The sequence below is a fragment of the Gloeophyllum trabeum genome (assembly GCF_000344685.1).
Source record: "Gloeophyllum trabeum ATCC 11539 unplaced genomic scaffold GLOTRscaffold_00011, whole genome shotgun sequence".
NCBI classification, from domain to species: domain Eukaryota; kingdom Fungi; phylum Basidiomycota; class Agaricomycetes; order Gloeophyllales; family Gloeophyllaceae; genus Gloeophyllum; species Gloeophyllum trabeum.
This window is the reverse complement of record NW_006920420.1, coordinates 791,606-806,611: the sequence shown is the minus strand read 5'-3', so window position 1 is coordinate 806,611 and position 15,006 is coordinate 791,606. Positions and strand designations below refer to the sequence as shown.

The window sequence follows — 15,006 nt, the reverse complement described above, 5'->3', positions numbered from 1 at the left end:
GCAAAATGTGGATACTCAACCATCTACGCATGGACATCGGCTTTATAGTGAATGAACTATGGGTTGGTTTGTAAGAAGGTCTGCATTACGCTCCGGTTGACTAGTACTAGTAGTAGTCTAGTACTCTATCAACCTTGATTCAAAGTCGGCACTGATAATAACCCTAACCTACTCCACGGCGCGAGCTCCGTAGTCACAACGCAGTAGTTGTCGTGTTAGTGACCTGTGTCACACGTCACTACAACCTTGTTCTCGACTGTCTCAAAGACTCAAACAGTGGCGGCGGTGGCCACCTTCAAAGTCTCTCCTGCACGCGTTCTTACTCGACCGCGATGATGGAGACTGCCCATCAGAGAGGTACTCGATATATCAAGGCTAACGGAACGTCACGAAAGCCACATTCTCGAAACAAACACTGGGTTGCCGAGCATGTCAGCAGTAACGAGAATGTACACGATCCAACTCAGGAGCGATGGACCAGAGGGGGTCATCGGGGCGGTAGAGGCAGGAACGATGGTCGCAAGTCTCAGAATCGGTCCGTCGTGTTCCGCACCGGATCAGTAAAGAGCGAGGAGGAGAGTGGAGGCGAAGGAACCACGGATGCGGAGGAAGAGGAGGATGATGAGCTTCAAGCGCCAGAGGAGCCAGTGCTTGAGACAGCGGAAGAGCGGGAGAAGTTCTATCAAGAGGTGCGTCCTCGTTCTGTTTGACACTAGAGAACTAATCGCGCCTTCTCGTCGTCACTGCACAGTTGGTGAAAGCCCGCGAGGCCGAGAGGAAACGAGCCATCGCAGAGGGGAAGATGGACGATCCTCTGGTGCCCAAGCGTCTTGACGAAGCTATTACGATGGTTGGCACCTGTATGGACATGTGTCCCAGGTTCGAGCGGTACCGGCGAGAGCGGGAGAATAATCTGGACAAATGGGAAACTGTACGTGTAGCTCCGGACATACTGTGTTCATTATTGCTTCTACAGAAATTGCACTGATACGGAGAAGATCCCTGGCACTCGTCGAGTTGATCACAAACGCGCCGTGAAAGCGTACGAGCGCGCGGCAGGTGACAAGACTATTCCGTCCGATCTACGACCGCCTCGTGTCCTCAAGGTCTGTCCTCAGTTTTGGATCGTGCTAAGGAAGCTGAGTACGCCCATAGAAAACACTGGACTACCTCTTCCATAAGCTCCTTCCTGAGGGTGGATTCGAGAATACCCACACCTTCATTCGCGATCGATCTCGCGCAGTCCGTACCGACTTTACCATGCAGCACGAGACGGGCCCGCTTGCCATCGAGTGCCATGACCGGTGTGCGCGGTACCATATTCTCGCTCTGCACTTCATGCGAGAGAAGCCAGACTTCTCAATTGCGCTGGAAGAGCAGCAGCTTATGAATAGTAAGTTTGATGCAGCACTGGAGCTTCATGGAGTCTGAGCTTGCTTCCTCAGCATTGCAAAGCTTGAAAGAGTTTTACGAAGACCAGCGTCAGCGTTACCAGTCCCCCACTGAGCTGGAGATGCGCGTGTATCACCGTCTGATCCACATACGGGACCAGCGGGAGCGGCACGACGACATTCCCGCGGAGATCCGTAATCATCCCGTGTTCAAACTTACCACGCAATTCCGTTTGATCGTGCAAGCGAAGAGCTCCCCAATCACGAAAACCTCGGCCCTTGTTGTTGACGCAGAGGCAATGGAAATCTTCGGACAGCTCGCTGCAGTGCTCCGGGACTCTGGCAGTGTCGTAATGATCTATTTGGTCGCGTGCATCTTGGAACGGTTGTTCGGGAAGGATACCATCGAGGATATCGAGGCTATCCGAGGAGATCTATCCATTCCTGATATTATTGATGGAATATCTGATAGGCAGGGTTCTGTTTCTACAGAGGCAACAAGCGCTATTGAGGATGTGCAAGAGACACCCGCCGCCGAAAATGTTGATTCCTCATTACAGAGTGATCCTTCCCAGAATCAGGCCCCGTCCAGTGTTTCGATCTTCGGCTCATCCCCCTCCTCCGCCTTCGGACAACCGTCGCAGCCAAGCCCTTTCACAACAGCCTCCGCATCACCTACACCTGCACCTCCGCCCGTACCATCTGCCTTCGCAAACCTCAAGCCCACGCCAAATGCGTTTGTTAATACACCATCTGTGTTTGGTAGTTCTTCCGCCTTTGGGTCATCTTCGTCCGTCTTCGGATCGCAGTCCACTTCCTCTGGCTCCCTATTTGGGCCATCAAAACCTACCGGTACAACTGCGACCGTCCCCGCGCCAGCTTCGGTATTCACAGCGACTTCACAGTCGCTGGGACCCTCCCCGAATCGTTTTGGTGCATCGTCATCTGCGCACCAAGCTAACATGTTCGGCACGCAGTCGCCAGGTAACACCTCTGCTTTATCTCCCCCCTCGGACACTAGCGCTGTCTCGGCGCATACCCCTACACCGACCATCAATGGATTTGGTTCTTCTGCAACCACGCCTTCCTGGCCTGCTGCATCAACGACGCCCTCGGCCCCCACCTCAGCGCCTTCTCCGTCGCTTTTCTCTAGCGATCAGTCCTCGCAACCGATCTCCCAACTTTCATTTGAAGCACCCAAGCCCCAGCCGCCTAAGTCCTCTACGTTGTTCGGGACGACATCTCTCAATCCTGCTGCCCCTGCTTTTACGCCCTTTAAGTTGTCAAAAGAACCGAACGTTGTGAGTATTTACATCGTATGCACGCTCTAGCGCCTTACTCAAAGGGCACGGACAATAGGAAACATCGTCAGCCCAGGTCCAATCAACTACACCGTCGACCCCTGCGAAGTCTCGGGAAGCTAAATCATCCAGCCCCAGGCCTTCGTTATCCGTGTCAACGAATGTCAATGGCACATCAGCATCTCCCGGGTCTCAACCTGAAGGTGCCCGACGGCCCTCAATATTCTCGTATGGTAATGCGCGCCGTGTCCTCCGAAGCGATCCATTTCCTCATCTTACCTTTGACAGACATCGCAGGTCCTCGTACCCCACTGAGTGAACCCCCAACTCCAGTGAAGGTACAGCCCGTATCATTACCCTCAACACCCACGGCCAGTATGGAGTCAATTCCGAGACAGGTCCGGTCCCTCAAAGGGTTCCCCAGTATTAGCACGGAAGTGCCGTCTGCGAATGGGTCACTCAGCCCTATCTTCGGTTCTCCTATGAAGTCGCCCACGAAACCCGGGTCCCTCCTCTCCATGCCGGAGCTCTCGACTGAACCTGGACCTAGTATATTCAAAGGGCCGAGTAAGTTCCCCGGTCCGCCTGGTGAAACTGCAGAAAAGCCTAGCAGTAAGTCCGCCAAGGGCAAAGAAAGGGAGACATACGATGAACAAGACGATGCGCGAGAGAACGGGACGGATCAAGGAAAGGCAATGGCTCACAGGGATATGGTCGTACTGCGTTCGGCATTTAAACGTTGGTACCGCGTAACGACGAACCCTTTCCTTGGGTACAAGCCGAGTGGTAAAAAGGCAAAGCGGGAACTCCAAGCCCTCCCTCCGTCAAGGGCGCCCTCTGAAGAGAGCACTGTCTCAACATCAAGTGTCTCCTCCCGCGCGTGGCGAAAGCGGAATAGACCTAGCATGCCGAGTGAGATTATGTGGACAGACGAAGATGTGGCGAGGCGTTTACGAGAGGTGAATGCTATTGTGCACGAAATGCCTGTTGATCTAATGATGCTCTGCTGCAGAACCGCGAGGAGCATGAGAGTCGCTGGACTCAGGGCTCTTTCTTGGCAAGCGTACGCGCAGTTGTGCATAGGAAGGCCCAAGGCGATCCTCCTTTCTGGAATCTATGGCTGTCAATGAATCCAGACGTCGATGGCACTGCCATTTGGGTACAGCGCAAGTTTAGCGTCCCCGAATCTGGCGAATGGCTCTCCGAGAATTCGTTTCAGATTCCAATCTCAAGTCAAGAAGACACAACACAACCGCCTTCAGCCCCTTCTCTCCTCGTCTTTGAATGCAGTCCGATAGCTGATATAGGTGACGATGTCGAGAGGTACGTTACATCGGAAATAATCCGGTGCCACCGCTTGAACTTCTCTCATCAGGAAGTATCGCGCTGTGGATGATTATGGCCGCCTCCGTCAGGTGGTGAAGAGCTTCCCTAAGGCACGACGTTATTCTACTTCGGTTGTGTTCATCATTTGGGCCGAAGAAGAGCAGAAGGGCTTATATAAGGACTTGTTCGAGATGGTAGGGCTGCGTGGCTCAGTTCCTTCGTCGTGACTAACCAAGCTTGCACAAGATCGAAGACCTTATGCGCGACCAGTTGTTCGCCGACTACCGACCAATGATCATCGGGTCCGAAACCAAAGATCTGGATGGCAAATTTTCTGAAATCTTGGACGGGATGTCTCTGGACGTGACAGCGAGACATAGCACGTGGTGCAAGCCCGACGGTAGGCAACTCCATTCTATAAAACTGACGGAGTATTGAATACCTCCTCTTCCTAGACCTGTTGGCACCATTCCTGCAGCGCTGGAAGAACTTAAGCCAAGACTGGGCGGAACGTTGTTTCATTAATGGCGAATGTAAGCGAATTTCTCGTCCATCGGAAGCCTTTTCTCAGATCAATCTTGACCAGTCGACTACGAGCTGTTCGGGCAAGCCGTGCACAAGCTTATCGATCTTATGACGTCCATCTTCAAACATCTCGCCGGTCTCACGAACCGGCCGTCTTTATCCCTTGAAATCCCTGCCTTTGGGCATGCCAAGGAATCCGAGTATGTCTCACATTCCTGCTCACAACTATCAGCCCTGACGCGATTCTTCTCAGCGCTTTGTATGAGCAAACCACGACTTGGCTGAAGAATGACATTTGGAAAGGCACCACTGACAGTGCCATAGCCGATTTGGAAGCATATCGTTACAGTCGGTTAGGTATGTTGCAATTCCACCCTGTTTGCCGGTTTAGTCTTACGATGCTGTGCCAACAGCCTTTCCAGTGCAAGTTCTACTGGAGGACCTTGGAGCCGTTATACCCGCTCTGCTGCGGGCTCATTTACCCTTGGACCTCACTTGGCCTTTACCCATACCGAACGTCCAGCTGCAATCCGCTCTCAAGAATTTTGAAACTGTGACGGGCTCCGCGGGTGGTGAATTCGACGAACTCCTGGTCCGGCGTCCCCTCAACCCCTCACCGTCCAAGCGGCGTATGACGGAAGACCACTTGGATACCATCAGCGGCTCCACATCAGGCAAACGGATGAAGATGAGCAGTCTGACTGCTTCGAGGGACCCTATCACTGTGAATGGCACCCGTGTCAATGGCCGGCATGATTCACCTTCACCCAGCTCCAAGACCTCTTCCAGTGCTGGCGATGGTGCGGTGGTGACTCTTGCTATGTTGCGCGCTCGAACTCGTGAAGTGCGAGAGAAATATGGCCACATTCCGTGATGTCGAGCGTGTTTGTTGTTCGCGTGCGGTAGCTTTCCTATATTTCCGTATTTCTATATCGTTATCTATGGGATCAACCGGTGATCGCCCTCCATTGTATCATATCGTGCTGTTTGTGTATAGTGATCAATTACGAATACAAGAGTCGAAGACAACAGGAAATGAATTGCAAGAGCAATGGCATAAATACAACTTTCAAAGTGTCCCAAATACAGTCATCCTATACGGCCACACCTCGTACACTCACTCCCCTTACCAAAACTTACAAAACAGTACACTTCCTGAAGGTCGACTGCGCCTACGTGAACGCAAGGGCCGACCAAGTAGCCACAGCCCCGATGGTGACAGCGGTTGCGGTGCCGACGACGCTGGACAAGATACGATTGCGTTTCGCCGGCCTGGGCTCATCGACCTCCATACCTCCTCCGACATCAGCTTCGTCGATCAATGACCTGCATCGTTTGCGTTTCAATGGCCTCGTAGCATGCTGCTCCCGTTAGATTCATGAGCAAATCAGCGTTGAGATGGTGAGATATGAACTCACCAGGCGTTGCGCCTCTACTTGCAACTGACGAGCAGCTTGAGAAGCTCCAGTCCGCGCATCCCTCAATGCCTGCAATTCTGAGGCCAGCTCTGCGGACATCACCTCTTGAAGTGCTCGCATATCTATGAAAAAGCAGGCCACATTGAATTAACGAAGGACAGCTCAGTATGACAATTAAAGATGAGACTGACCGCCAGCCAATTTCTTGACTGTCTCAAGGTTCTCCAGGAATTCCTCTCGATAACCCGCAGTCGAGCTCCAGTATTCTGCGTTCTTCTGGATTTCAGCTTGGAACTCGGACACTCTGTCTTCCACATCCTTGACTCTGGTAGAGATATCTGCAGGCATTTCGGAAGTCAGCCGCTCGGAAAGCGAAGAGCACAGGTCCTTCACGCCTGCCACTCGGTGGTCGTGGGTTTCCAATGTCTCCTTAGTCGCTGCGATGTGGGTCTCCAAGCGGATCTTCAAATCTCTCAAGCCTTCATCGAAAGCTGTGAGGTTGGCCTGCGGATAAAAGAAATCGGTCGAAATGACCCGATGAAAGGTACTTGCGACTTACCTGAAGATCACTCCCGGTCACAGGAACAGCCGGGGAGTCAGTATTTCTAGCTGGCTCTGACTCGGAATGTACGGGGGAGGCACGACTGGAGAGCGAGACGACTGACGGCGACGAAATCTCCATGTCGCAATAGATGAACCTGTCGAACTCACTATGGTCGGGAGCACCTTGACCATCGACCTCCTCACCCTCCCGGTAGCTAGACGAGGACACAGAACGCGAAGGATTATTAGAGGTGTTTTCCTCTGCGATCTGGCTCGCAGACGCATACTCCGGATGTTCGTCATCGATTTCCGTGTATCGGTTTCCAGACTGGCCGAGTGACGGGATGTATGCGTCCTCGGATTCGTAGATATCCTGGCTCATGTTCTCAAAGCTGTCGCGGACAGACGGCAAGATGTCGTGGTCGCTCCGCGACGATGTGAGGTTATCGCCTTCATTGCTGCCACGCTCTTGGATTTCATTGCCTTGAGCAAAGTAGGAAGTATCACGCCAGGGAACATCATCCTTCTCAACAGGAGAAGACCTCCGCGAAACAGAGCGCACATCGCCAGCTTCGGAGGGGTCCACACAAACTCTCTCCGGCGACGACGATAATCGGTTGTAATCGGAGTCTATCTCAGCCTCGCCTATATCGGAGGAGACATCGTCGAGGGATGTGTGGCCCGCGGGTAAGGACAATGCAGCTAAAGGCATATGCGGAGCCATGATACGTCTCCAAATTGGATTGAAATTGATGTTCAGTGCCCTGAGAGACGGAAGTCTAGCGCTCAGGTCTGGCCGTGCGTCACGGTTACCCTCGAGCCTATTCAGGGTGACCAACTCCTCCAGAGGCTGGGCGGCACTGCTGGGGCCAGGACGGGGCACCTCTTCTACGTCAGAGTCGCGCTCTTTGTCCGAGCGGGAAGGTTCCTCATCAGAAGAAGACGAAGAATAGAACAAGCCGAAGCGTCCGCCGGAAGAGGGCTTCACGGGCGACGTCGTGCTCGACGAGGGCGCGGCCTTGCTGGGAACTCGTCTGAAGGTAATGGGACGGTCCGAGATGGTATCGTGTAGTAGCTGTATGCGCGCAGTAACGGGACGCACAAGCTCGTTATCCGTCTTGACGGTCTTACCGAAGGTGACGACGTCGCCATCGCTGAGGGTGGCGGGGGTCTGAGCCTTCAAGCGCCTGGAGACAACCTCGCCTGGCTTCAGAATGTGAGTTCCGTGGTGAGAGCCTAGATCCATAACATATGCCTGCCGCCCGGCGTCAATGAGATGCGAGGCGATAGAGACGATGTATACTCGCATTGCCAGCGTCTGAGAACACGATCTTCGCATGCTTACGACTTACGACTGGGCAGCGGAACATGGCTTCGTCCGCAGGCCAGCAATCCTCCTCGAAGGTCGCTGCCGACTTGCGCCCCACCTTCACAGTAATCGTCTGGGACTTGGAGAATGTCATCACTCGCGATGGCTGATCTCCGTTCTTCTCAATATATAGCTTCACTCCTACAAACAAAATCAGGTCAGGGATGTATACTCCCTGGGATGCCCCTTTGTAAGACCTCACCTGTTACAGCCCGCTGCGGCAAGGATCGAGTCACCCTTCTGCCCTGCGCCTGACTCTCCCCAACGAAATGCTCAGCGATGTCCATGAGTCCAGACGGTGAGCGTATCGGTGCTTCTGCGTCGCCAACACCGTGTATGGCGACGTAGGTGGGGGTAATGATAGACTACAAAGGGCGTCGGGAGCAGTTGATGGGATGCGAGTCAAGTGAAGCATGTTATCGCGCCCATGCAGCCCAAATAGGGGCATTCGGTCCGGAACCACGTGTCACGGGCCCTTCCGAACGAAGTGCCACAACTACCCACAACGCCTTTCACTGCCATGACTCCCAACCCGTTTCTTATGCCCTTCCAACTTCTCAGCCGGTCGTTTTCTTGGAAGCTGGGACGATGTAAAGACCATTTCATGATCCGCTACTCCTCAATCGCGACTCGAGGACCTTTCTTGTTGACTGACATTCTTGCCCTCGATTGCAATGCTAGTATCTACTATAGGAAGGCTACGAGCCTATCATTTTATATAGGCTTGACCACCTTGAACGAGTCTAGAGCTTCGGACAGCAGTACGCGCACTTCGTTGATGTCAGTGGAGTCATGAAAGTCGTAGCCGCGTATGGTGCTTGGAGCTAGGCTGTACTATGTCTAGGACTCCAGGTGCATAAACATGCGTCTATGTTTCACAGCTGCGGGGGGAGGGCGTTGGCTCGTCCAAGGCTTTTGATGGCCATGTCCATCTATTTACACTGGATAGTAGGCTATCGTAAAGCCGGTGTTGGTGTCTGCGACCGCCTAGTGATCTAAGCCGCGAAGCCGCACTGCTGCTGGGCCTACTCAACCACCGGTTCTTCTGGTACTGGGGACGATTGGTTTCTATGTAAGCTTCTTCCACATAAACCTGAATAGTCCGGGCTATTGATATAATACATCCTTGCACAAGAGTCGCAGTCCTCTCCCAACGTCACAGGCTAATTTGGTCACTTTCGAAGCGCTCGTATGATAGTCAAGCAAACTCCACGGAACCTGAGTTGAACCTGAGGCTCATGCGGGCTGTGCTTCTGAACGGCGTCAAAATTCAGGGACGAGGTACGTTCCAAGTGAAAGGTGAGTCGATCGGAGGTGATAGCTGAGGCTATGGGTGGCTATCGGACAGCATGCGACCAAGAGTTTTGCGTCGCAGTCGACGAGGAGTGTTGCCTGGGAGGACGGTATGAGCGCACTGAGGGATAACCATTTGCGGATCCTCTGCTAGTCCCCCTAATCTTCCCCCCCCCCGCCCCCAACGTGCCTGTGTCGTCGCGAAGACGAGCAATTTACTGACAGTAAAATGCGGATGCAGAGGCGTCCCAGATTTGACTCTGAGCTTTTAGTCCGCCAAGATCGATAGTCTCATTTTGAGCACGTGTAGATGAAGAAGCAGCAATGATCGACGTGAAACACCGGTGTACTGGTGAGTAGTGGCGCTGCACACAGTGCACAGCGCCGGACTCTGTCTTTCCTATGATATGTGTGCGGGCGAGAGAGTTGGTTTGCACATTCCGTGCGATATACTCCTTATCTATAACTCCCTGACCCCGGAATTAGCTTGCTTCCGAAGCCAGCGCGGGGAGGAGGCTGTGTATTTCACGTATAGTGCGAATCGCTATGTAGGTTAATCCGAGCGGAATGGTCCGTTTGCCCTGGCTTCTTTCCCTCTGAGCGCTCCCAGCGAGAATTGCGCTATAGAACGAAGTTTGATCCGGTACTAATCGTAGCACATATATATTATTCCAGCGAGCCCCCCAAGGGGCAGTCGGTCTCTCCGGCTGGCAAGGTCGTCCACGACGGCATTTTGTTCAGTATGACTGCTCTGTCTGGTTTTCAGGTATGTTCGGACAGATGTGAACGAGCACGGTGCCTAATAATATCTCCAGTGGCTCGTCCTCGAAGCTCTGGTACGCCTGCCTTCATCAATTTGGCTCCGAACCAATACTGATCTTGTAATAAGCTTGCGACCTTGCTCTATGGTAAGCTCTAATCATCCCTCTGAGCCCATTGAAGTCCAGCGATAAATGAGAACCATAGGGGTGTATGGCGTACTATTCCTCGCCAGCCTGTACACTTTCCTCCGAAAGGAAATGACCAACGGCAAAGGCCTCCTGGTCGTCAACATTCTACTATTCGTATCTTGCACCGCTCAATGGGCCTGTAATTTCCTTGAGCCACTTCTTCTTTCGGAAGACCCAGATGAGGATCCTGAATACCAGCTATGGATGAATGCCTACGTTGCGAACGTCATGATCGCTGTGGTCTATGCATCCAATACAGCTTCGAAGTAAGATTTTCCTCTCGGTTTCCGAGTCGTAGGAATAGCTCTTACGGAGAAACTAGTGTTCTTGCAGATGGCCTACTCGTAAGTCCCGACTTGTGTTCGACTTGGAGTTCGGGACAACTTGAGTTATGCGAGACGGTCTCAGATCTGGAGATGTTATACGATTTGGGGTGCTCGCCGTTCAATCATCGTCCTACCTCTTCTTCTCCTTCTCGGCGAAGCAGGTTAGCTCACTCTTTCTACAATGTTTATCTGTACTGATAGCCTTTCTACCAGCATCTGGGATTGTCACCTTTGTCCCGTACGCTGTAGGGACTCAAATAGGATATGACGTCGGACCGGAGGGCCATCGACCTAAGCAATTGATCCGCAAGCTGAACAGAATCGCGACCCGGGCCAACACTGCATACTGGGCTACCTCGTTCACCATTAATATGATGATGACGCTGCTGATAGGTGTGGGACATTGGCTTTTGACATTGCATCTTCTTCATGTCTACCGCCTCCAGGTGGGAGGATCTGGTGGATAACCCGAGATATCGACAAGCTGTTCGGAAGGAGTCATAAGAAGGGGTATATTCGTGCTATTTTGATAGTGTAAGTCCCCACGGCGAAGACATTTGTCGATCATCTCTGACATCCTTTGATTCTGGGTTGGATCAGGGTTGAATCCGGCGCCGTCTACTCCGTGCTATTGCTTCTATCCGTTGTCTCCACAGCACTCGTCGACGGGCCTTTCGGTCAAAACGCTGTAAGTCATGTTTTTGACTCCCTTGCCTTATCTCCTCTTCTGACCGCAAAGTAAACTCTGATAGCAAAATGTTCTTGCCTCAATCAGCGGACAAGTAGTTGTAAGTGATGCTCCTATCCGAAACTGTCTCGCATGCTGAGCAGGTCAAAGGGCATATTCCCTACGGCGATCCTCGTCCTCGTGGGCCTGGGACTCACATCAGACAACGCTACCAACACAGATTGGCTCGGATCGTCCTTCAACAGATCGATGGAATTCGTGCCGCGCCGGGAACTCGACCTACAGTTGCCCGACGAGCAAACCGAGGAAGTATTGGCGACCAATTTGGAGCTGCACGTCGGCAACGGCGCAAAATCGAGGACCGTGAACTGCAATCCCACCTCAAGTTCAAATAGTAATATTACCGAATATAAGGTAACACATCGGCGTCGCGTCGGTTTACAACCCTTGCACTCATCCTTGATCCATCAGGTCTAATCATCCTCTTCCCGAATTCGTGTATTGCATATTACTGCACGAACGGGCCTGTGCAGTATCTTATGGTCAAATTGTTGTGCTTACATTCATGTCCTTCTGATGATTAATCTGGATTAATTCGATGCGGTTGGGCCATTACCTCACGTTCTCGCCCGGTGTCGACGTGGGAGGCGAAGAAGAAATCAACTGGTGTGAGCTACTTTCAACCAGACAAGCAACACGGTGGCAATTCGAACACTTCCGGGTAGAGATGCCGAGAAGGAAATTCCATTCCGAGATACTAAAGCCACGGAAAGGTAGAGCGGCGAAAGCAATCTTAGAATAAAAATCGTATCTTGCGTCAACGCTTCGTTCCAGACTCCAGTGGGACAGAGCCCTTGGGAGTCTGGGAACGGAAACGGCTGGGATCAGCCATGCCGCTCCTGGACGCAGGCGAAGGGGAGGACGACGACGAACCCCTTCGCGATGTCCCACTATAGTACTGTACTAAAACTATTCTACATGTCTGACAGCTTATCAACCATTATGTATGCCTGTCAGATTCATCAGCTGAGGCTATAGCTTGTGATCAGGCCCTCTAAAGGGTGGAAAGGGTGGGTGCAAGAAAATATGCAAGTAGCACGACCCTAAGCTGTAATGCTGCGAGACCGTCGATGTCGACGAGCGCAAGAGGCGCAGTGACAGTCTGTCACTCCCGCTCGACGCGAGCAGCGTCCCTGCTCTCCCTGAACTCCGCGCAGGGCCTTCATTATCTCGGACACCCCGGGGTATGCATTGCTTTGGTGCGTCATATCAAACGCGGCCCCGGATACTACCTGAACATCTCCGACATGTCCGAGGCTTGAGCCTAGGCGGCATGAGAGCTGTTAACGTTCTTAAACACACCACATTCCGTTACCGTACCGGTACACACCATGACACCAATTCGCGTGGGCTTTGTCGGTCTCTCGCAGTCGGGCTGGGCTTCTTACACACTTGCTCCGCCGTTGCTACAGCCACCTCTATCCGCCTCTTATGTACTCACCGCAATCTCCACCAGCAACCCTACATCGGCCTCAGCGAGCGCCGGGAACTACAGCAAACTCACTGGGCGAACGATAAAGGCCTACCACGGCCCAACCACGGGAATCGCTAACGACGAGGTTGTAGACATGGTAGCTGTAGCGGTAAGAGCGCCTTACCACAAGGAGACTGCCTTGCCAGTTATCCAGGCAGGGAAGGATCTTTTCATCGAGTGGCCTGCGGGGAGAACGCTGGCGGAGACGAAGGAGCTGGCGGAGGCCGCGAAGTGCAGGGGAGTTAGGACATTGGTTGGGTCGCAGGCAAGGCAGAGTGGGCTAATTCGAGAAGTAAGTACTAGACGTACCGATGATGCTGAGAGTGCTCTAACGAGTGTACGTGTGCCGACAGCTGAAGGGCGTGATTGACTCGGGGAAGATAGGGCGAGTCCTATCGACAACTGTCGTGAGTACTAACCAGTCACCTGCCGCGCACTGAACAGGCTAACCGAGGGAATGAGCATAGACCGCGCGCCCGCACCGCGAGCTCTTCGCATGGGGCCCTTACATCTCGGAAGGCGCAAAGTATACCGCGTCAATTGGCGAAGGTGCCACTATGCTGGATATTGCCGTCGGCCATTTCCTAGACGGCTTGCTGTACCTGCTGGGGCCCTTCTCTTCCATATCGGCCGTGCTGGAGAACCAATTCCCCACTACTCAGATCGTCGATTCTACAGGAAAACCTACCGGGGAGACGATCCCGCAAACAGCTGCGAACCAGGTCATGATAATCGGGACGCTGGAGAGGGGAGCTGTCGTGTCGATGCATTGGAGAGGCGGGCTGGAGACGAGGGGTGGGAAGGCGGGGACACCGTTCATGTGGACGATCGATGGGGAAAAGGGGTCGATTAGGGTTGAGAGCGACGAACCTTCGGGAAGTTTCGTGCATGTCCGGACACCGGCATCCTACTTCCTCAATGGTGAGGAGGTGAAAGTGAAGGTGAAAGACGGATTGAGTAACTCGGCAAGGGCTTGGGCCGAGTTCGCGAAGGGACCGGATGGAGATTATAGCACGCTGGATGACGCCGTAAGGACGAAAACCCTCTTGGATGCGGCGACGCGTAGTGCTGCGGAGGGCAAACGCATTGACCTCTGATCAGAATACGTACGATGTGCATGGAGGCAACTGCCAGTGACTCTTGATTTTGTATGTCTGTTTGGTCTCAGGCTATGTCACCGAAACGTCATTAGATATGTATCATCTCGGAAGAGAAACGATCAATATCCTGATGCACCGATGAATGTACGTCGCATTGGGCCAGCCAAATATTCTGACAGCATTTTTTGCATTGTGCATCCCTTAGCTAGAACGCGTAAGATTATACATCTCATTCAAATAACCATGAGTGACGGACAAGCTGGACAAAATGCGCTCCACTAACCACGGTTGGGTATGATCCTCGTACGACTTGCAGGTAGGTTCTCCGACGCTTACGTGGTAGGTACCAGAACAAGCTTCAGCTTGCGGCGCCTGGCCATGGGTCAAATACACTGAAAAGCCTCCCGGTGGGCTTACCGGCGAGCAAGGTTTGGGGCTGATCTAGGTTGATTCGGCCTTGCACCCGGTCTACCAGCAGCCTCGTACTCCAAAAACGTGTATGGAAGGATGTGGGGTGGACTTACTGTTGCGACGGAAGTGAGAGCATTGCGCAGCCGGCTGCAGACCTAAGTACCACGGCCGACAGTTCTGGCAGTTCTGAACCTCAATTGCAAGGACACGGAAGCTCGGATTCCAAGATGGGGCGCACCCGTCCTTCGTATGCATAGCAAGAAATCTCGATTAGCTTGTTGGCACTGATCGTCATTCAGAGACGATGCTTTGTACCCTGAATCAGACGGTGCACATGAAGGAAAACTCCCATTAGTCGAACTCAATAAGCGTTTCTCGCTCATTTTCTCAGTGCGCTGAAGCCTTTCGGGGTCCCTGCCGAACGGCGATCGGACTTGGGATCTCAGCGCGAACGAGAAAACGAGAAACAGCTCCTCGAGCTGTTTCTCTCGTTTCTCTGGGGCGGACTTTCAATTGCCATGCGCTGTACTGATGTACCAGGCTCTCGGTTGCTTATGTCTTGCCTAATACGATATGTTTTGGCTTGTTGTGACGCGCTGTTGGACGCGCACTAAGTTGTGTTCTGGCACCCTTGCAACTACTGAGCTAGGGCAGGGCCAGTATAGTGACCCTGCTGATACTGCCACATACCATCCCAGTCCGCCATAGAATACAGCACGTGGGATGAGCACGAGCTATCTGACAGCTGTGGTGTCTAGCATGCGACGAGAAATCCGCCAGAAAATGCACGCTCAATAACTTCGGGTTTCTCCGTGTCGCCGCGTCGGCAGG

The 15,006-nt window shown here is 52.9% G+C and overlaps 4 protein-coding genes across 4 annotated transcripts; 3 read left to right on the top strand and 1 right to left on the bottom strand.

Moving 5' to 3' along the window:
* Positions 1–264: 264 nt before the first annotated feature.
* On the top strand, positions 265–5,417 carry GLOTRDRAFT_140053 (uncharacterized protein; the record flags this gene model as incomplete). Its single annotated transcript, XM_007870234.1, has 14 exons — positions 265–689; positions 752–931; positions 999–1,106; positions 1,156–1,393; positions 1,446–2,692; positions 2,751–2,925; positions 2,981–3,651; positions 3,705–4,015; positions 4,068–4,212; positions 4,265–4,418; positions 4,474–4,551; positions 4,605–4,743; positions 4,797–4,900; positions 4,957–5,417. Exons 1-14 carry the CDS (start codon positions 333–335, stop codon positions 5,415–5,417), a joined length of 4,368 nt encoding a protein of 1,455 aa, XP_007868425.1. The 5' UTR covers positions 265–332.
* On the bottom strand, positions 5,345–8,260 carry GLOTRDRAFT_140052 (uncharacterized protein). The gene is made up of 6 exons (XM_007870233.1): positions 8,076–8,260; positions 7,812–8,014; positions 6,521–7,759; positions 6,153–6,465; positions 5,962–6,083; positions 5,345–5,904 (listed from the first exon to the last, which is right to left on the bottom strand). Exons 1-6 carry the CDS (start codon positions 8,158–8,160, stop codon positions 5,716–5,718), a joined length of 2,151 nt encoding a protein of 716 aa, XP_007868424.1. The 5' UTR covers positions 8,161–8,260; the 3' UTR covers positions 5,345–5,715.
* A 1,611-nt stretch (positions 8,261–9,871) lies between these two features.
* Positions 9,872–11,751, top strand: GLOTRDRAFT_111863 (uncharacterized protein). Its single transcript, XM_007870232.1, has 12 exons — positions 9,872–9,932; positions 9,982–10,002; positions 10,056–10,074; positions 10,133–10,382; positions 10,439–10,460; positions 10,525–10,603; positions 10,656–10,835; positions 10,889–10,976; positions 11,043–11,130; positions 11,195–11,230; positions 11,281–11,544; positions 11,602–11,751. The coding sequence occupies exons 1-12, from the start codon at positions 9,909–9,911 to the stop codon at positions 11,605–11,607; spliced, it is 1,077 nt and encodes a 358-aa protein (XP_007868423.1). The 5' UTR covers positions 9,872–9,908; the 3' UTR covers positions 11,608–11,751.
* A 770-nt stretch (positions 11,752–12,521) lies between these two features.
* GLOTRDRAFT_95150 (NAD P-binding protein) lies at positions 12,522–13,761 on the top strand (the record flags this gene model as incomplete). The annotated part of the gene is made up of 3 exons (XM_007870231.1): positions 12,522–12,956; positions 13,018–13,071; positions 13,132–13,761. The coding sequence occupies 3 exons, from the start codon at positions 12,522–12,524 to the stop codon at positions 13,759–13,761; spliced, it is 1,119 nt and encodes a 372-aa protein (XP_007868422.1).
* Between the last annotated feature and the right edge of the window lie 1,245 nt (positions 13,762–15,006).